Source organism: Alexandromys fortis, unplaced genomic scaffold, assembly GCF_014885135.2.
Source record: "Alexandromys fortis isolate MF-2015 unplaced genomic scaffold, M_Fortis_MF-2015_v1.1 scaffold_221, whole genome shotgun sequence".
NCBI classification, from domain to species: domain Eukaryota; kingdom Metazoa; phylum Chordata; class Mammalia; order Rodentia; family Cricetidae; genus Alexandromys; species Alexandromys fortis.
The window spans coordinates 759,597-780,478 of record NW_026068096.1 but is presented as its reverse complement, the minus strand read 5'-3'; the positions used below and the strand labels follow the sequence as shown (position 1 = coordinate 780,478).

At 54.4% G+C, this 20,882-nt stretch overlaps 2 protein-coding genes across 4 annotated transcripts in view; both read right to left on the bottom strand.

Moving 5' to 3' along the window:
- The window catches only part of Gng7 (G protein subunit gamma 7), a 61,229-nt gene extending 51,324 nt beyond the window's left edge, over positions 1 to 9,905 (bottom strand). Inside the window, exon 1 of one of the 2 annotated variants that reach the window (XM_050123570.1) lies at positions 9,844 to 9,905. The gene's annotated coding sequence lies outside the window, so the exon portion shown is untranslated. The remainder of the gene's footprint in view (positions 1 to 9,843) is intronic. The other variant, XM_050123572.1, reaches the window with a different exon arrangement.
- A 3,551-nt stretch (positions 9,906 to 13,456) lies between these two features.
- Diras1 (DIRAS family GTPase 1) lies at positions 13,457 to 19,674 on the bottom strand. Of its 2 annotated transcripts, none has more exons than XM_050123508.1 (2): positions 19,632 to 19,674; positions 13,457 to 16,943 (listed from the first exon to the last, which is right to left on the bottom strand). In XM_050123508.1, the coding sequence occupies exon 2, from the start codon at positions 16,886 to 16,888 to the stop codon at positions 16,292 to 16,294; it is 597 nt and encodes a 198-aa protein (XP_049979465.1). In that variant the 5' UTR covers positions 16,889 to 16,943; positions 19,632 to 19,674; the 3' UTR covers positions 13,457 to 16,291. The 2 variants fall into 2 exon arrangements, with proteins under 2 accessions (XP_049979465.1, XP_049979466.1); XM_050123509.1 differs by lacking the exon at positions 19,632 to 19,674 and adding an exon at positions 19,317 to 19,613.
- Positions 19,675 to 20,882: the final 1,208 nt, after the last annotated feature.

Sequence of the window (20,882 nt, the reverse complement as noted above, 5' to 3'; positions counted from 1 at the left end):
AAAAAAAAAAAAAAAAAAAAAAAAAAAAAAAAGAAAAGAAAAAGAAAAATCAGTGGAATTGACTTGGTGAACCTCCCTCTAAATAGGCATCTTGACAACTCTTTCACAGTAAAATAGCATCATGTGGCATTTCTTAACACACAAGAGGACACTAGTCACACACAATGGCTCAATTGTGCAGCCTGGCAATGTGGAAAATCAGCCTGGTGTCAGTGGGTGACTCTGAGCAAGAAGAGCTGGCAGTGGCTCTAAATCCCTGTCTTCCAAAGAGGTTTCAGACCTGTGTCTTGCAAGGGAAGTTTTGGGTCTCAGGTACAGCCTGTACGAGTCCCTCCCTATAGGAGCAGCCATCACCCCAGCCCAACACCTACCCAGCAACCCCAGAGAGCCTCAAACACATCTGCTAAACCACATCTGGAGTCCTAGCCCAGGAAAGCATACCACAATAAGCAACGGATGGTTTAAGTGTAGGACCTGGTGCTGCTTGTTACACAGTGTTGGCTGACTGATACACTCTCACTCCTGAGAAGCCAACCCTGAATGGTACCCAGAATAAACAAAGAACAGCTTGCGTGTCCTGCCTCCTCAGTATGCTCACTCTTTGGGGACAGGCTTGAAAAGTGAGCCGTTTTGAGAATTTTGTTGGTTAGGAAATGACACGATGCTATTATACATACTGTGACGCGCCTTCAAAACAGAAGTGTTCTAACACATCCCGGTCTGCTTGGGTTGAGAATAGACTTTTTAAAAAGCTAGAATTTTACACATGGGGGGGGCGGTCATGCTGCCACACACGGAAAGCGCTGTAGAGACTGTGTCAGGCTGTGCGCAGCTGCGAACCCGTCTACGCATTCCTCAATGAACCATTCTGAGACATAGTCACTGGAGGAAACACACCGTCCCCTCCCCCAAAACACAACCGAACCAACATATCCTCCTGGAACACAACATGCCCGATTTAGCTCGGCATCGCCCATTCAAAGCTGAGGGCTCAGGCTTTGTGAACCTGGCTGTGTGCTACTGCTGAGCCATGCGCCGGAACACTAGCAAGGGACAAGGCCCAAGTGGATAGCAGAGGCTGGTCTCATGTAGCCCAGGCTGGCTCAAACTGGCTGAGAACGAGCTTGAACTTCTGATCCTCCTGCCTCCAAACCCAAGTGCTGGGCTAACTGGTCTGTGCCACCAAGTACAGTCATAAAGAATGACTTGGAACAGTGTTCACACAGCCCAGGGTGCAAACACTGGGTTAATTTAACTATCGGGAATATTTTGAGAGATACCTCAGAGGATGGAAAGGGGTCTTCACATGCTCAAGAGGTAATTAGGAGAGTCTTAAAGAGACTGACAGGAATCTGTGTAAGACAGGATAGGCAGACTGGGAAGGAGGCAGAGGCCAGACAGAAGGAAAAGCCTGCAAACCACAAATAAATCACAGCAGCCACAATCTGAACATCGTGACACAGGCTAGACCCGTGCTCCACCATGACCACGCCCCCAGCCCCCACACATGGCACTGCACACAGTCCCTGCATCCCTGTCTCCCCTGCCCCCCAGTAGATCCCGTGCACCCCAGCTCAGCCCCTTCTGACCAGCCTGCAGAGCACTGGCTGGTGCAGGTGCTGATCTTGCATAGTGGGGTTCTGGGCAACCCGAGGGAGACATGCTAAGACACAGATCTCACACGCAACTCCTCGGTCCCCAAGGACCCCTAAGTCTCTCACTTTTGAATTACTGTCAGCTCTGAAGGGAGGGACAGATCTGTGTCACGGCCCCAGAGAAAACACGGCCACTTAATTACACCTCTAAACACACTGCTGGGATCCCTGGCAGAGGCCACGTCACCGTGGGGGGCATCCCAGGCCTGAGTCCAAGCCCAGGCATGTGCATGGCATGCCGGTCTTCCTTCCAGGGTCAACGGTGAGCCTGTCCCTGAGATACTGGGGGACATCTGAGGACAGAAATGGTTCCTCTGGGGAGCTCCTGGCATGGGTGGGTGAAGGCCGGGGACACCACTAGCACGCTGCAGAGCCCAAGATGCGCACCAGGCATTTATCTGGTAGGGAGCCTTGGGAGGGTTGCATGCCTTCAGCCTCGCAAGGGCACCTCCCGCCCCAGAACCAGTAACCTCCCTGGAGGGCCTCCAGTCTCTACAGAAGCCCAGCTCCTGAGTGTGCCCGCACAGCCTCTGCCTGCAGCTCCCTTAATCCTGTCATTGGTTTGTCCTTGTCTGAGATGGCAGTGGGGATGAAAAATAAAGATTTTTTTTTCATGAAGTAGAATGGAAATTTAATAGCCATTTTTATATTTATTTATATCAATGAAAAACAAAGATTAACATATTCTATATACAATAACGATATTAACTTAAGACAAGGGCACAGTTTCACTCTGTCATTGTCCCAGAAGTTCTGAAAGACTCCAGAAAATGTCCATCAGATTCCAGAACATTCCAGAAAGTTCTAGAAGATTCCACAGTATTCATTTTTCTCCTCCTGCTCCTCCTCCGCTTCTTCTTCTTCTTTTCTTCTTCAGACAGGGCTTCTCCATGTAGCCCTGGTTGTCCTAGTTCTGTAGACCAGGTTGGCCTCAAACTCACAGAGATCTACCTGCCTCTGCCTCCTGAGTGCAGGGATTAAAGGCGTGCGCCATGAAACCCATCTTCTATTTGACTTCCTTTATATCTTGGCCCCATGGGCTCCACTTCCTCGGAGCATGGCATTCACTGATCTCAGATCTGTTTTCACTTCTCTGGGTCAGCCTCCTTTCGATGACCCCCAAGTTATCTGGTTGGACTTTTTGTCTCGAGGAGCTGAGCATTCAGTGGGCTGGGCCTCTCACTGGGCCTGGCGCCTTCCTCTACTCCAGGCTGACTGGACATGGAGCCCCAGAGAAGGGGAGAGACAGCCTCACCCGGGGTCACAGACGTGCGCGCGTTCACACCTGGCCTTTACAGGTTTGCTGGGGATTTGAACACACTGCCAGGCAGGTGCTCTTACCCACAGCCCCCAGGACCTGCCCTGCCCACGCAGAGTCCCAGAGCAGCAAGGCTGGCTGGTCCCACAGGAGTCGGGCACGGGGCACGAAGGCCAACCAAATGGAAGGGCGAGAACTGGGTCGAGAACTGGGTTGACAGAGATCCCCGAAGCCCAGAGTTTAGAAAGAGCCTCTGACTCACAGAGGAACTCGCTGGAGGCCCAGGAGACCATCTGAGCTAGACAGAGGCTAATGGCCCCTCTGGGTGCTTCCTGGGGTGTTCTCAGGCCAAGAAAGATAAAAACACCCATCCTTAGGAAAACAAAACAATAAAGTTCCTGAATAGATGGTCTGGGGTGGGGGTGGAGGGTTGTCTTCCAAAACAGCCTGAAGATAGCAACCACCCAAAAAGATGAGTGAACCCACACAACCTGGGTTCCTCATACAATGGACTACTATCAGGTGGGGGGCAGGGGGACCAGGGATGACCCTATAGCCACCTGGTGTGTGCAGCTGGGGGAGGGGAGGACTGAGATGTGGGGGAAGGGAATGGATTCAGTTTGGGAAATGCTCACATAAAGTGCTCAAATCGCTGACTTGTATGGGATGTGGGAGTGCAGGCCTGGGTGGTGAGGCTTCCGGGCCAGCCTGTACTACAGTTAAACCGTGTCAAGCTAAATAAATATTTTTTTCCTGAGATAGGGTTTCACGTAGCCCAGGATATCTCTGACTCAGTTGAAAAGCTTTTGCAGCCCAGTAAACCTCTCTGCTGATGCAAAAATCCAAATCAAACTAAATTAGAAAAAGCCCGGGTTTAATAGAGGCCAGTGCTCCTGGGTGGCTGGGAAGCGAAACCGGAAAACCACGTGTTTGTTCTCTGGGAGGCTGTGTAAATGCCCTGTGGGAGTGGTCTTGAGCACCTCTGGGGAGGGGTCACCATTTGGCAGGCTTTCTAAGAGGTGGAGTCTAGACTGAGGCAATTCCCTGGGGACAGGGCTTGGGATAGAACTTTCCACCCAAAGATTCCAGACTCTCTGGGTATATGGATGCCAGGGGCTGGAGTGAAGCCTTAACCCAAACATTCCAGACTCTTTGGGTATAGGAGCTCTGGGGGCTGGGGTGGCGTTTCCACCCAAACATCACTATGTAGCCAAAGCTGGTTTTGAACTTCTGATCCCCCTGCCTCTGCCTCCCAGTCAGTCACCTCATCTAGTTTCTATGGTGCTGTGTACAGATCCCAGAGCTTCCTTCCTGCTGGGTGTGTGATGCAGCCAGAGTCCTACACCCTGTTTCCAAACCCAGCTCTCCGCATAGAGGGATCCCGACCCTGTTGGTCTAGTCTGGTCTCACTGAAGGCTGAGTTTGATCTGGGGGCCATCTTAAATCCAGAGGACTCTCAACTGTGGGGAGCCAACCAGAGGAGCTCATGTCATGGAGTAGGTGGAGTCCAGGGACACCCCTAGGACAGCCCCCCCAAAGCACCCTAACTCAGGATGCTAGTCACACACCCAACCACTCTGAGTGACAAAGAAGAACCTGGAAAACCAGGAGGCTATGGCCACATCTTGACCTGGATAAGTAGTGCTCCAACCCAACTTCTGCCTGGGCCCTGACACCCAGACCCAGTCCTGCCCTGCAGCAATGACTTTGTTGGGTCAAAAAAAACTTTTTTTTTTTTTAATCTGAAGAGGATGGTGCTTGCCTTTAATCCCAAGACTTGGGAGGCAGAGGCAGGTGAATCTCTGAGTTCCAGGACAGCCTGGTCTGCAGAGTGAGTTCCAGGACAGCCAGGGCTACACAGAAAAACCCTGTCTGAAGTGGGGCTTGGACTTTGGTTTGGGTTGTTAGTGCACATGTATATGTGGTGTGTGCACACAGATGGAGCTGGAGGAGGATGCGGGCATTGTCTCCGATCCCTCTGCCTTATTTCCTTGAGCCAAGAGCTCCGGAGCTCAGCTGGAGGCCAGCAAGCAGCAGGGGCCTCGACATCTGTGTGGCCCTGCCGGCTGTTGATCTGAACTTGTCCTCACGCTGTGCAGCCAGCGGTCTCACAGCTGAGCATGTTCCAGCCCTCGGCTTTGGGTTTTCAGGCAAGATCTCACTGTGGAGCTCAGACTAGCCTGGAACCCATGATCCTCCTGCCTCTGCCTCCCAAGTGCTGGAATGACAGGCAGCTCAGTCCCATATACCTAGTGTGTCCCTAGGCCTGAGAGCACCAAGTCTCCAAATGCTGGGAGACAGCAGAGTCCTGCCTCCCACCTCTATCCACCGCCCCAGGCCATATGCAACCACACACCAACACACCACAAACACACACACACATCAGAGTCACAGACACACACACATACACACACACCACACACACACATACACACACCACACACACACCACACACTACCACACAACCACACACACATACACCACACACAAAGAATCATACACACACACCACACACACACATACACCATACACCACACCACACACTACCACACACACCGCACACACCACACACCACACACTACCACACACAAACACAGTCACAGACACACATAAATACATACACACACCACACACACAGACAGACACAACACACGCACAACATACACACAACACACATGCCACACACCACAAACACATGCACATAGTCACAGACACACACATACACACATACAGACACACCACACATCACCACACACACACTACACACATACACAGTCACAGACACACGCTCCTCAGATCACGTGACTTTGGGACCTGGCTTGGGTTCTGAGGTTCAGAACAGGCCAACAAGGACTAAGCGCCTTTGTTGGACTGAGAAAGGAATGTTCTCGGAGTGACGGGGCTTTGGGGGTGGGTGGAGCTGGGGTGGTAGCTGTTATTCTTAAAAATGATTCACGGCACCATTTGTTATTCTTAAAAAACGATTATTGGATGGGTTGGCGGAGCCCGCCATGAGAAAGCGGCTACAGGAGGGCACGCTTCCTTGGCCCACGGTGGCGGCAGGTAACAGACACGTAAACACAGGAAATGGCCGTAAGTATTTATTAAGGAAGAGGGAGGGAGAAAGACAGAGAAAAGAGATAAAAGGAGAGAGGAGAGACAAAAGAAGAGAGAGACAGAGAAAACGTGTGCGCACGCCAAGGAAGCAGAAAGAGGAAGGGTCCCAAGATGGCGACGGGCAGGTCAGAGGTTATGGGAGTGGGCGTGGCTAGGGCAGGGACCGAAAGAATAACAGTAGCAGTTAGCCGAGGGTCTCCAGAGGGCCAGTAAGGTCCTAGTGAGGCCCTGACGCCAACCGCTAGCTGTTGACCTGATAATGAAGAATCAAAGAAAGCAGGTCTCAATGGCCCCCACCAAGGGGACACAGCTCTGAGTGTTGTAGCTTTGAGATGAAAAAGATCAGGACAGGAAGCAGACAAATTTACACTCTCACCCTCAGAAAGAAAAAACAATGAACAGCCCAAGTTCAGTTCAGTAAGTCACCTATGACAGGACCATCACTCCATGTCACAGGTCACAAGGAAGGACAGAAACAGTCCTGGTGACCTGGAGATGCAGTGTGGTCCACCCACACAGCCGGCCCGGGCTCTGAAAGCTTCCCTAAGGACATGGAGCTCCAGGAGCGTCCAGGAGGAAGGTGTTTTAGGTGCCAGGGGCTGGGAGGGGCAGAGTGACGGCTCAGGGGAGGAGACACCAACCTGGGGTGAGGACACAGTCCCAGACTGTCATGCACAGATCATGGCTGTGCAGAGATGCTCAGGAAAACTTGAATTATTATGCTTCAAATGGTGAATTTTAAAATATGCAGATCAGACCTGCGTTTAAAATAGGAGAAGCGATCAGATCATCTACTTTTCAGAGCCTCAGGAAGACACTGGTAACCATTTTAGAAGCCTCTCCCCTGCTCCCCCAGATGGAGATAAGGAAGACAGGACAGGTCTCCCGGGAGCAGGGAGAGCGGGGGCCCGTCCACAAAGCAGTTAAGGTGTCTACCATTCTGTCACGTGGCTTCTGCCTTCACACTTACAGGGGTGGACAGTGACAGGATGCAAGAACAGAAGCCAGGCCTGAGTCCAGGAAGCGCCAAAAGCCACTAGACCCTGGCATTGCAGGGATCAATCATTACTGGAAGCCAGCGTGGGACGAACCTTCCACGGAAGAAAAACAAGCGATGACCTGTCGGACCGCGTGACGGTGAAGTCACACCAGTCAGAAAGGAACTAAGGAAAGGACCGGTCTTTCACAGGCTTGACAACCGGTGGATGTGAGGTGGTTATGGTAGTTCCAAGGTCTTCGACCCCGACGGAGGCAGTGTCTCGCTACGTAGCCCAGGCTGGCCTCAAACCCACAGAGAGTTGCCTGATTCTGGGATCATGTGTGGTTTTCTAATGACTGGGAGCAGCATCCAGGGCCCGGTGCATGCCTAGGCCACGTCCCCAACCCAGTGAATGTCATTTCAAACAGTCACTATTTCTGAACACAAAGAGAAAACCTGGGGCAATGCCTTGGCAGGGGCAACTTTTTCTGTTACTACTCAGTGTGCAGAGAGAAACGATTCTGCGCTGTGTAGACAGGTATCAGTCCCCTGGGCTGTGGCTCTGCACTCCAGGACCCCATGTTCAAGAAATGCACCGCAATCTTTAGGGCACCCCAAGACCCTTCACGAAACAGAAGTTTGGGTAGAACTCTGTGCCTGCAATGCAGGCTCAGTTACAATTACCCACAAACTTAAAGTTCAGGGAACTGGGTGTTGTGGCCACTCCTTTAAGCCCAGCGCTCAGGAGGCAGAGGCAGGGGGATCTCTGTGAGTTCCAGGCCAGCTGTGCTACATAGTAAGACCCTGTTTCAGAAGGGGGAAAAAGGTGGGGGCTACACAGACCTATGCCTGTAATCCCACCACTCAAGAAAGAGACAGGAGGATCAGGAGTCAAGGTCTCCCTGAGCTCAGTATGGACTTGGAGAAAGCCTGGGCTACCGAAGACTTTGTCTCAAAAGCAAAACAAACCTCCTGAATATTAACCTTTATCAGGCAATGAAAGGAGACAGAGACAGAGACCCACATTGGAGCACCGGACTGAAATCTCAAGGTCCAAATCAGGAGCATTAGGAGAGAGAGCACTAGCAAGGAACTCAGGACTGCGATTGGTGCACCCACACTCTGAGACAATGGGGATGTTCTATCGGGAACTCACCAAGGCCAGCTGGCCTGGGTCTGAAAAAGCCTGGAATAAAACCGGTCTCGCTGAACATAGTGGACAATGAGGACTACTGAGAACTCAAGAACAATGGCAATGGGTTTTTGATCCTACTGCACGTATTGGCTTTGTGGGAGCCCAGGCAGTTTGGAAGCTCACCTTACTAGACCTGGATGGAGGTGGGTGGTCCTTGGACTTCCCACAGGGCAGAGACCCTGATTGTTCTTTGGGCTGACGAGGGAGGGGGGCTTGATTGGGGTAGGGGGAGGGAAATGGGAGGCGGCAGTGGGGAAGAGACAGAAATCTTAAATAAATAAATAAACAAATAAATAAAAAAGCAAAACAAAGCAAGTCACCTGGAAGAGCCACGGTATGGGTGGCTGGGAATCATATCGTATGGTATCGCATGCCTGAGTCCCAGCTCTGCAGGGACTCAGATTCCTTGGGGGAATCTGGGAAGCGCTGTCCCGATCCACACACCTTCACCTGACTGGGTAGCTCTCAGCTAGCGGGCTGTTTCTTAGGCTTTGTGCATGGCCTCCGGCCCTTCATTCTTGAGGGGGCGCTCTGGGCTCTCAAAGTGCTGTGTAGAATCTCAGGCCTCCACCCACTGCATGTCAAGGCCTCCCTGATTTGAGGTGGCCACACAGAACCCTGAATATGACCCAATGTCCCCTCAGCAGTCACCCAGGCTAGAAGGTAACCTCACACCCAGCTGTCAGTGAACTGTTGTGATTCAGAGACAGTCTCACTGCGAAGCGCTGTCTGTCCTGGAACACACTGCACTACGTAGCCCAGGCTGGCCTCAAACCGAGGTGGCATGGTGGGGTCAAGGGCCATTCCTTTTTGTCTTTCAGTGACAACCTGACCTCACACTCACCTTGGCCCTCACAGCCTTCTTGATGCACCAGGATAGCACTCAGCCCAGAAATCCCTGGTTGGACACTGCAGGGAACCTGCCCAAGGCTAGCTGCTACTGCACTCCTTTGGGAGGACCGTGGGAACATCAGGACCAGAGTCCCAAAGCCACTGAGAGGACAGGGCCTGGAGGCAACAGTCGCAGGCTCTCAGAACCCCACAGCCCCAGTTCAGCCATCACTGCACCCCCAACCACCAAGAGCCCCACATCCGCCAGCAGCAGAGGTGTACACCCACACGCCTTAACATCATTGCCCCTAAAACTCCCACAGGAAGTTTCTAAGACAGCCATTGGAGCTTCGTGCACCCCAAGATCTAAGCCTGTGGACCTCTGTCCCTGAGAGGAAGAAAGGTCCTTGCGGCCAAGGTGCTGGTCCCATGTGCAATTAGACAGCAAACAGATAGAGCCCCATTCCTTTTTGACTGGACCCCATTCCTCCCCTACCGCACAAACTCGCCCCCAACTGTACCCTATTCGTCCCCGACTGCTGCCCACTCCTCCCTGGCTCCTTCATAATGTACCCCACTCCCCTGACTGTACCCCACCCTTCTGTCACTCATCGCATGCCTCCTATCATCTGAATACACCCCACTCTTGTCTGACTTCATCCTATTCCCCCCTAAATGCACCCCATTCCTCTGACTGCACCCCACTCTTCCACGACCGCGCTCCAATCGTCCCTGGCTGCACCTCACTCCTCTCCGATGCAACCCACTCTTCTATGCACCCCGATTCTCCTCAGCACGCCCAGCTCACCTGTCTCCAGCCGGTGTCTCAGCCGCCTCTCAGCCAAACGCACCGCGGGGCCTGGAGAGGGCTCTTCCACGGGGCGGGGCCTCCGCGGTAAGGGCGGCGCCTCTGTAACATCCAGACCAATTAGAAGCCAGGACGGCGGAGGCTGGGGCCGGAGGCGGAGCTTTGGGCCGACAGCCTGGTAGGCTTAGCCTTGGGGAGTGGGGCGGGGCTTCGGGTGTGAGTGGGCGAGGCATATCCAGGAGTGGCACATCCAGAAGCCATTCGTGAACTTGAGGGCGGGGTTACGCTGCCTAAGATTGGCAAGAATGGTGCACTGGGAGGGGCCTCTCAAAAGAGGGGCTGCGTGACATCAGGCCTGTGTTTTGTTTTGTTTTGTTTGCGCTTATTTTATTGGTGTGTATTCATTGTGCAGTATAATGGGTTTCATTATGACGTTTTCACGCACGAGTATCACGTATTGTGGTAGTATCCACCCCCGCTGCCCACCGCTTTCGCACCTGCTTTAGAAAAACACCCGTGTGTGTGTGTGTGTGTGTGTGTGTGTGTGTGTGTGTGTGTGTGTGTGTGTGTGTGTACGGAACCCAAGCGGGAGAGCCAGGGGCAGGAGGCACGCCTGCCTGTGGTTTTCGAGGCTCGAGTTCGAATTCGAGCGGGGACCCAGGTTATGATGGCGCTAGTAACAATTTTTCATTTGCTTGTATAATTCTGTATTATCTCTATTTTTCTCTCTATATTAGTTGAATTTTTTTTATTTTTGTATTATTGAGCTTGGGTCATGGCCTCAGCCAACCTCCCTCACCTTCCTTCACACACACACACACACACACACACACACACACACACACCCGCCAGGGTTTCTCTACATAACCCTGGCTGTCCTGCCACTTCCTCTGATGAAGCCGTCCTCGGACTCACCGAGATCCATGTGCCTCTGCCTCCCGAGTGCTGGATTACAGGTGTGCGCCACAACCTTCCGGCCCCTCTTTTTTATTTTGAGAAAGAGCACTAAACTGCCCAGGCTGGCCTTGAACTCTCTGTGGAGCCAAGACTGACTGCAAACCTCCTGTGTGCTGCGGTGGAACCAGGGAATCATGCCCCAGACCGAGCGCGGGTCTGCTTTGTCCCCGAGCTCCCCTGGAACTGTAGAAATGTCTGGGATGTCCCTGAAGGAAATCGGGGGCCTCTTGGTGGGTGACCTCAGATTTCTCTGGACTGACGTTCTGTGATTACCAGCTGCCAGTCTGCCCGCTGGGCCCCCTGGGATCCTGGCATCCCTGAAGCAACCGTGCGGTCACACACACAGGCTCGTGTTGTGCAGAGAAACTCAGGACCTTCCTGTCGCGTTCTTCCCTTCCGGACTGGCAAGCCCACCCAGGCTGTTCCCAGACCCTCAACAGGAACCACTGTAGAAGTCACCTGTTTGTGGCCCACCAGGTGATGTGGTTTAGATGCAGAGCTGGGTTTGATGTCACGCACCTAATGCTCCAACACCTAGGAGAATGAGGAATGAGGGGAATGAGGACTGCCCCGGGTTTGAGGTCACTGAAGCAGGCTGCAGGAGACCCTGTTTCAAAAACTAACTAATGCTCGAGAGATTGATTGCTCAGAGATTGTGAGCTCTGGCTGCTCTTCCAGATGGACTCGGGGTTCATTTCCCTGACCCACATGACAGCTCACAAGTGTCTGTAACTCCAGTTCCAGGGGATCCGACATCCTCACGCAGGCATACATATTCATAAGTTAAAAGTAAATAAATGAATAAACAAATAAATAAAAGCACTAAACCGGAAAAGCATGTCCCACCAAGCCTGAGGACCCCGTTCAATTCCCACGGCTCATAGAATGGACGGGAAGAACCGACTGTCACAAGTTGTCTGACTTCCACACACATGCTAGAGCAAGCGTACATAGTCGTGCACGTACACGCGTGCGCACACACATAAATTTTCTAAAATGTATTTCACAAAAAAATTACACATTTTTTGCATGCACTTTTAAGTAGACCCAGAAGGCAGGACTGCGCCAAGCTGCCACCAGAAGGAGCCCTAACAGCTATTGCCGTGGACACACCCACTTTCCTAGGGGTCGAACTCCACCACTCTTCCATCTCCATGATTTACTTTATTTTGTTTTATTTTTTTCCATAATGTGCTGATGTCTTGCCTCTATGTACGTGTATGAGTGTGTGTGTGTCTCTCTCTGTGTATACCATGTTGTAGAAGGCCCACATAGGTCAGAAAAGAGCATGGGATCCCTTGAGCCTGGGTGCTGGGAATGGAGCCCCAGTCATCTAGAAAAGCAGCCAGTGCTCTTAACCATCTCTCCAGCCCCGTTTAATGTTATTTTTTTAAGTGTCTCATTACGTAGTAGATCAGGCTGGCCTCAAACTCACAGACAGGCCGTGGCATAATCCACCCCTCCGTCTTCCTCCGAGTGCTGGGATTAAAGGTGTGGCTGCCACCACGTCAGCCCGTTTCTATGATTCTTGTCATCTTTAAAAACCTTCGTCTGGGTGGTGGTGGCACACTCCTCTAACCCCAGCACTCGGGAGGCAGAGGCAGGCAGATCTCCGAGTTTGAGGCCAGCCTGGTCTACAGAGTGAGTTCCAGCACAGCCAGGGCTACACAGTGAAACCCTGTCTGGAAAAACAAAAGGAAAACAACAACAAAACATTATACCTCTCAAAAAGCCAAACCAAAATATTACACCAGGACCGGCAAGACACTCAGTGCATGGACGACGGCAAAGTGTGAGGCCTGAGTTCAAGCTCCAGGGCCCATGGCCCACGTGTTGGAAGGAGAACACGGACTTCCGTGTCTGACCGGCACACACATGTGCACACACGTGATAAATGTTCACACAAATCACCATGGATGCTATGATGATGCTCACTGTCTCCTAGTGGTCAGGAAGCTGGGGCAGCAGGATCACTGTGAGTTCCAAGCCCGTACTAACATAAACTATAGATTTTTTTGTTTTCTTGTGTGTTTTTGTTTTTGTTGTTTTGTTTTTATTTTTCGAGACAGGGTTTCTCTATAGCTCTGGAGCCTGTCCTGGAACTAGCTCTTGTAGCCCAGGCTGGAACTCAGAGATCCGCCTGCCTCTGCCTCCTGAGTGCTGGGGTTAATTTAAAGGTGTGTGCCACCACCACCCAGGCCGCCCTCTGATTCACTGCAAAGCTGGAGCGACTGGTCTGCTCCACCTCCAGCATTCATGTGTGTGCATACATGTGCATGCCTCTGTGTGTGTGTGTCTGTGTGCATGCACCTATGAACACCACATCATGCCCAGTTTTTTGGAACTAAAGATGGCACCCAGGGCTTCATGAATGCCAGGACAGTGAGCAACCAAATGAGGTACAGCCATATTTGACAAAGCATATGAAAGAGAAATACATTCTTTTTTTAAAATATTTTATTTATTTATTATGCATACAATATTCTGTCTGTATGTATGTCTGCAGGCCAGAAGAGGGCACCAGACCTCATTACAGATGGTTGTGAGCCACCCAGTTCTGAGCATGGCGTCTATGGCATCATACTGCCTGGGTGGGGCTCCACCCTGACCACGCCCCCATCCCCTCACCGGGGAGTCTAGGCTCTGTCCTGCCCTTTTTCCTTTGTTCCTGTTTTTTTTTTTTTTTAAGATTTATTTATTATGTATACAGTATTCTCAGTATTCTGTCTACAGGCCAGAAGAGGGCACCAGATCTCATTACAGATGGTTGCAAGCCACCATGTGGTTGCTGGGAATTGAACTCAGGACCTTTGGAAAAGCAGGCAGTGTTCTTAACCACTGAGCCATCTCTCCAGCCCCTCCTTTGTTCCTGTTTTTGTTGTGCTGTTTGAAGGTTTTGTTTCTATGTGCTGTTCTGTTTACACATACGTGTGTGTGCACATGTGTGTGCATGTGTGCTGATGTACATGTGCACACGGCAGAGGCCGGTGAGGGGGTGTCAATGACCTCCCCTTTCACTTTCTGCCTAGTTCTTTGAGGCAGGGTCTTCCCCCGCCTCCCCAAATGTTGGAGACAGAACCTTGTGATTTCTGTCCTAGACTGAAAGCAGATTCTTTCTTCTAGGCTCCCATGGCTGGGTTTCAGGAAGCCCGATTTGTTAAAGGGCTGCTTGGAGTTGACCTTGGCTCCTTGGCAGGAGCAGTCACTATTCTTAGCCTCCCTATGTGGCCTCTGGGATCAGAGGGAGGGATTGTGGGAGTAACCACACTCAGTGGCTCCAGCTGAGTGGTGCTAACTACACAGTGAGCCCACAAGCTTTCCCAGTCTGCCCTGGGCAGAGACTAGGCAGGAAAGGTGGGTGCTCTCACTGACCCAGTAAGCTTCTTTGTGGCCTTGGGTGCTCCATCCATTACAACCCCCCATCTCCTCCATCTCCACCCCGTTACCGGCCCTCCCTAGTGGTGCACAGAAGCCACGGCAACAGGGGAGGCAGGATCCACATGTTTATTGCGGAAGACAAGGTCTACAGCGAACGTACACAGACCCCACACGGGCCGGGGCTCCCACATGCGGGGGTCAGGGATGGGTCACAGCAAGCGAGGCCTGGCGGGGTCCCCAGCACCAGAAAAGCCTGGGCAGGTTGGCCGGCAGCCAGGGCGGGCTCCCGCCTCCTCTGCCACCCAGCCTGGTGGTTCCCAGGATGGGCAAGGCCAGCCAGGAGAGGCTTGGGATGGCCCAGAGATTGTGCTATCAGGGTGTGTCCCTGAGAAAGGGCTGTGACCCCCTGTCCAGCCAGGAGCCACTCCCGGGGCTAGGGAACAGGCAGCGGCTGTGGGGGCCGTGGCCTGGCTGGAGATCAGGGCTCAGCTACACTCACACTCAGGCTTCAGGCTGTGATTCGCCCTGTGTGCAGGAGACAGAGACCCCACTGAGGTCTGGACCCCCCTTGGCATCCGGCTGCAGCTGTCTTTCTGCCTCTCTGGCCCTCTGCCTCTCTCTGTCTCTCTCTCTCTCACACACACACAACAGAGGACCCAGCTTGCCCCAGCCCCAGCCTGGCCTGCTGTCCCCGAGAGGTAAAGACTACACGCACTGAGGCCCAGTGCCAGCATCTCTGACTCTTGTTCCACAACACTAGCTGACTGAGCCACAGGCCAGCTTGCCACAGCCTGGAACAGGACCTGGTGCTCCTCAGACGGCCAAACAGACAGGTTGTCAGATCCACTGCTGCCCACTCCTGAACACACAGTCCATACAGGAAGACCACGATGTCTAGGTACCCTCCACAGCCACACACAGGCCGCTCTCCCGGCCACCGTCCGCACTGTGCTCTCGCTAAGGGCACAGAATGGCACAGAAACACTCCATCCCAAGACAAACACACACCCGTCACACACACACGAAGTCACATGAACATAGGATTCTACAGTCACCCTCATGTGGGTGGGACACAGGCCCAGGAGCCAGTGCCACTCAAGTGTCCTAGACAGTCTCGCAGATACCACAGAGGCTCCAGGACTCAGGGCACACGCGGGGAACGGTCTCTGGGTACGAACAACCAGCAAAGGCGCTCAGGGTCTGTCAGGGCCCTGCGGCAGCGGGAACTAGTCCCACTGCCCCACGCGGGGGCTTCACCAATGAGCTCTCAGCTGGGCACCCCAAACCCCAACTTGGGGTCACCGTTGAGGCACTACTGTCTCCGTAGAAGGCCAGTGTCCAGATGGGTAGCCTCCAGGCAGCCATCCCATACTCCAGGCTCTGGTCCCCTTGTGCCTCTGCTGAGGACAGACCTGGGCTTGTGCTGTGGGTGTCTGCTGCTCCAGGGGTGGCGCTTGGGGCTGGCAGGGCATTGCTGCAGGCTCTGTTTATTGCCTGGTGGCCTGAGGCCCAGCCCGTGGGCCCATCCACCCTGGTGTGCTGCAGGAGAGGACTGGGTGTGTTCTGGACCCAGGGAAGGGTTCAGGTCAGGGGTCACAGGGAACAGACAGGACCAGGTGGAGGGAAGAAGATGTGAGTAAGAGGTCACAGTGATAGAATGTGGGGGGACAGGGTGTGGGTGTGACTGGGAACACCCCTGGAAAGGGACAGAGACTAAGAGGCAAGGCAGCCGCTCTGGTCCTTGCTGGAATGTGGGGTTCAGATAGAACGGGGGGGGGGGCGTGGACAGAGAGAAAGGGGGAGGTGTCAGCAAGGGTTGATAGCGGATGGAGGTGTGAAGGGACTGGGGTGGAGCTCAACCCTACTGTGGGCTGGTAGTGTGGGAAGAGAGATGGAGGAAGCTGCGGAGAAGGAAGAAGAGGGAGGGTAAGAGGAAGAATGGGATGGGAGGGGAAGGAGGAGGAGGGAGGAGGAGCAGAAGGAGAGGGGAGGAAGGAGAGGAAGGAAAGAAGGGGAGTAGAGAGAAGGAGCAAGAGAAGGAGGGAAGGAGGGAGGGAAAGAGGGAGGGGGAGGGGAGCAGGAGCCCTGGAGGCCCTAGCCGGTTCTGGCCGGCTCACATGAGCGCGCACTTGCCCTTGATGCGGTCAGCCCTCTTCTGCTTGCTGGAGCGCTTGCCGTCCACGCTGAGGCTGACGCTGCGGCGCGTCTCGAGCGTCAGCAGCTCCTGGAACAGCTCCTTCACGTTGTAGTTCATCTTGGCCGAGGTCTCCATGAAGGCGCATTTCCACTCCTGTGCCACGGCCTGCGCCTCGCGGGTGTGCACCTCCCGCTGCGTCTCGTCGCACTTGTTCCCCACCAGCATAATGGGGATGTCCTCCACGCTGCCCTTGATCTGCACGATCAGCTTGTAGATGGGGCTCAGCTCGTCCAGCGATTGCTTGCTGGTCACCGAGAACACCAGGATGAAGGCGTGGCCCTTGGAGATGGACAGCCGCTGCATGGCGGGGAACTGGTGGCTGCCGGTCGTGTCCGTAATCTGCAGTGTGCACACGCTCTTGTCACAGCTGATCACCTGTCGGTACGTGTCCTCTATGGTAGGGATGTAGGTGTCACGGAACGTCCCCTTCACAAAGCGGAGCACCAGCGAGCTCTTGCCCACACCGCCTGCACCGAACACAACCACGCGGTAGTCGTTGCTCTGTTCCGGCATCTTCTCCGAAGCCGGCTGGGCGCACAGGGCCGGCTGCTAGAACCCCAGACCGACCCTGTTGGAGAAGGGACAGTGAGACATGGGAAGCCACCTGGGCCCAGGATAGCCCTCTGTCCCAGCTGTCAGGACGTGGAGGTGTTGGTCCCTCCTGCATCCCACCCAAGTGTCTCCCAGGTGGCTCTCCCAGATGCCCCTGCTGACTCTGCAGGGGAACTTGCTGCCAACCCCTCAGCTCCAAGGCCCAGAGGTCCCAAGGGGACTCTGAGTTTGGAGACAGTGCTGATGAGACCAGGAAACGCGCACACTCTGCACTGGCTCAGGGTCCCACTTCAGGCCTGGCTTCCACCCAGCTCCTGCTCCACACCAGTGCAAACGACTCAGAACCTCAGCCTCGTCTTCTTCCTGCCCCATCCTTACCTGTAACAGACCCTGTCTCAAAAAACTCAAGGTGGGGTGCTAGAGAGGTAATTTGAAGGTTAAAGTACTGGCTGATCTTGCAGAGAACCCAAGTTCAGTTCCCAGCACCCACATGGCAGTTCACAACCCTCTGTGGCCCGACGCCCTCTTCTGGCTTCTGCAGGTACTGCACACATATACAGGAGAACAATGAAGGAAAAGAATCCCGTTGTGAAAATCAGCTGTGATGAGACCAGAGCTGGACTGAGGCAGGGGGGTAGTAAATTCTGGACCACTCTCTGGGCTACAGAGTGAGACTCTGTCTAAAAAACAACAGCAAAAATTTAACGTCATTGTGGTGGCATACACTTTTAGACTGAGCGCTGAGATCAAAGGTGTGCGCCACTACTGCCTGGCACTCGGGAGGCAGAGGCAGGCGGATCTCTGAGTTGGAGTCCAGCCTGGTTTACAGAGCAAGTTCCAGGACAGCCAGGACTGTTACACAGAGAAACCCTATCTCGAAAAACCAAAAACAAACAACAAAAGCAAACAAACATCAGAACCAGAAAACTGCCATCTCCACCAACAAGAAGCCCAAAAGCACAGTGATGGCCTCAGCTCTGGATGTCCTGAAGACGGGCTTCCGGCCTGGCCCTGGGGACTGGCCCCAGGAAAGGGCTTCTCTGCCTCATAAGTGGCTGTCACTGACATCCAGGAATCAGATGTATAAATCCTGACCCCGAGTCCCTGGAAGCAACTTCTGGGACATGGGGACTCCCAGCCCAGGCCGAGCGGGACTCCCGGGACTCCCTGTTCCCTAGGCCTGTGCCTTGGGCCCTGTTCAGGCCGCTGTGTGCTTAACATGACTCCCAGCCAGGGATTCCTTGGGGTTTCTCTCCTGTCTTTCCTCAGAGCACAGTGTGGACACTTCTGAAGTCTGGAGGTGAGGAAGAATGTGGAGGGCAGCGTGCGGAAGGCCTGTTAACATGACGACTGTCCCTCGTCAAGACCCCTTTTTCTCTTCCTCAGTGTGGACGTGTGGGGAAAGTCCCAAGGACAGCACCAGAGTCAGACCCTCGGAGTGTGACGCAGGAAAGTGACAATGTCCTTGGAATTCAGTTTCCCTCCTGTGAGCTGGGAGCCCGACCTAGGATAGCTCACAGGGATATGGCTGGGGACAGTGCCTGGGGCCCAGTCTCTGACAATTCTCCACAGTCACAGTGACCAGGTCCTCCGTGGGGTCTGAGAGGACATTCAGGGCCACCAAAGGCACCGGATGCCAGGACAGAACCCTGGTGACACATCCCGAAATCTTCTCAAGCTGGAGACAAACTCAAACTGTACCCAGACTCTACCCAAGGCACTTCTTGGCTCGGGAGGAGCTGGGAGGAGCCGGCCTGGGCTACCCTGAGTCCAGCTAACTTCACATTTCTCTCATGGCTAACTAGAGCAGTGCACTCAGTGACGCCATCCCCACTGGCCTGAGGGCATCTAAGGTGGCAAATGCAGGTGGGGTCTGCACCTCCCAATGCATCCCTTCGTGGTGGCGGGGACCAGGGGCCCAGTGCCCGGCAGGGATGGCCACCAGAGAGGTCCTGAGGTCTCGGTTCCCTGACTAGGAGGGTCCTGCACAATCCAGGTCTTGTTCCTTTGGGGACAGGGGAGAGGGCTTTTACTCAAGGTCATGTGAGCTGGGGGGTGGCATGTCTCAGAGGGACTCAAAGCTGGGCCTGGCTCAGCTGCTGTGCCCTGGGGGGCTCTGAGAAGCTTGGCCACCCTGTCTGAGTCACCCCAGGCCTGGACAGCCTGGCCAAAACCCCTTCTGTCCAAAGGACAGCAGCACAGCGCCTTGGTACCCTGAAGCCACCTCAGGTGCAAGAAGTCTTGGCCAGGGGACGGTCTGGGGGCGGGGTTGCTGACTAATGGGGGTGACTGACCTAAGGGCTGCAGACTGAGGGGCCATGATGGAAAACGGGGAGTTTTAGGGACTCAAAGGAAGGGGGTGCTCCCTGGGAGTCAGGAGGGGACTGACCAGAGAGAAGGAGTCCTGAGAGGGCCTTGGTCGCGAGGGCGCAGGGCTCTGTGGGTGGCGGTGAGGGACCTGGGCCTCAGCGGGCAGATCGCAGAGGGCTTGGATGAGGGGACAAGGCCCGCAGGGGTCCAGGGCGACGCTCTGCGAGGCCAGGCAGGGGTGGGGCGACCGGGAGCTGTCCATGGTGGCTACAGGACGACCGGGGACACGCAGGACCTGGCGCGGTGGCCTGGGAGGGTGGGCCGGAACAAAGGGATCATGGTGGCCTGGGGACCCCTCCCCACCCTCGGTGGCCGCGGCCGCCCTGCCGCCTACCTGGGCCGCTGTGGTCCCCGTCTGCGCTGCTGTCCGCGCCGCCGCAGTCCCGATGTCCCCGCCCCAGCCGCGCTCCGCCCCGCCCGCCCCGCCCGCTGGGACCCGGGCCCGGGGCCCTTGCAGCCCAAGGTCACCGCCAAGCCCGCCTTGGGTGTCCAGCAGCCGCCTGGGGGCAAGCCTAGCGACGGGCAACCGGACATCCACACCCACCCGATCCACGTGGCTACCTGCACCCCAGGGGACACGGGTGGGTGACAGGACCCGCCATGTGCGTTCCTGGAGCCACGATGGACTGTGTTTGGGGGTCACCCAAACTGCAAAAGGGAGAACTGAGGATGGGGGGGTGCGTGGTCCAGGTCGGATCAGCGAGGCGCTGAGGATGGGGGTGGGGGGCGGTGCATGGTCCAGGTCGGATCAGCAAGACGCAGAGGGTGATGGAATAAGATGTCAGTCAGACTGGGGAGGTGGAGGCAGGGGACAGTTGTGAGTTTGAAGACAGTCCGGGCTACAGAGTAGAAGACTCCTGGGGCGGGGCGTGGGGAGGGGGAGACTGGGGGCGGGGATGGAAGCAAAGGCGAGACAGAAACTAAAAGGCAAAACAGCACAAAGAAACCTGTTATTGGGGTTGTGGTTCACAGGGTAGAGGCTCTGCTTGCCCGGCAGCCCTGGGGTCCATTCCCAGCACCGCAGGCACGGGCAGTGTGGTGCCGGCCTGTCGACCCGTACTGGAGACAGCAGGAGACCCAGGAGTCCAGAATCAGACTCAGCTACAGAGACTGCCTCAAACAAACAAAGAAGAAAAGAGAAAAAGAGAAAACCCCATTGTTCTTCTGGTATGTAGTTCAGGGTAGAACATTTGCCCAACATGCCGAGGCCCTGGCTCCACGCCCACATTGCAGGAAAACGGAGCAGAACTTTACTTTGTTGGACCAGCAAGAGGGCTCGGCTGAGAAAGGGGCTTGCTGCCAAGCCTGAGAGCCGGAGCTGGATCTCTGGGACGCACTTGGTGGGTGGAGAGAGCCAGTCCCAAATTGTTCTCTGACCTCAGCACACACACAGAAAAACTGATAAAACGTAATTTAAATTTTATTTTAAAATCTAGTGGGGGTAGCCTTTAATCCTAGCACTCTGGAGGAAGAGGCAAGTGGATCTCTGTGAGTTTGAGGACAGCCTGGTCCACAAAGCGAGTTCCAGGACAGCCAGGGGTACATTTAGAGAAAACATGGAGAGAGAGAAAGAGAGAGAGAGAGA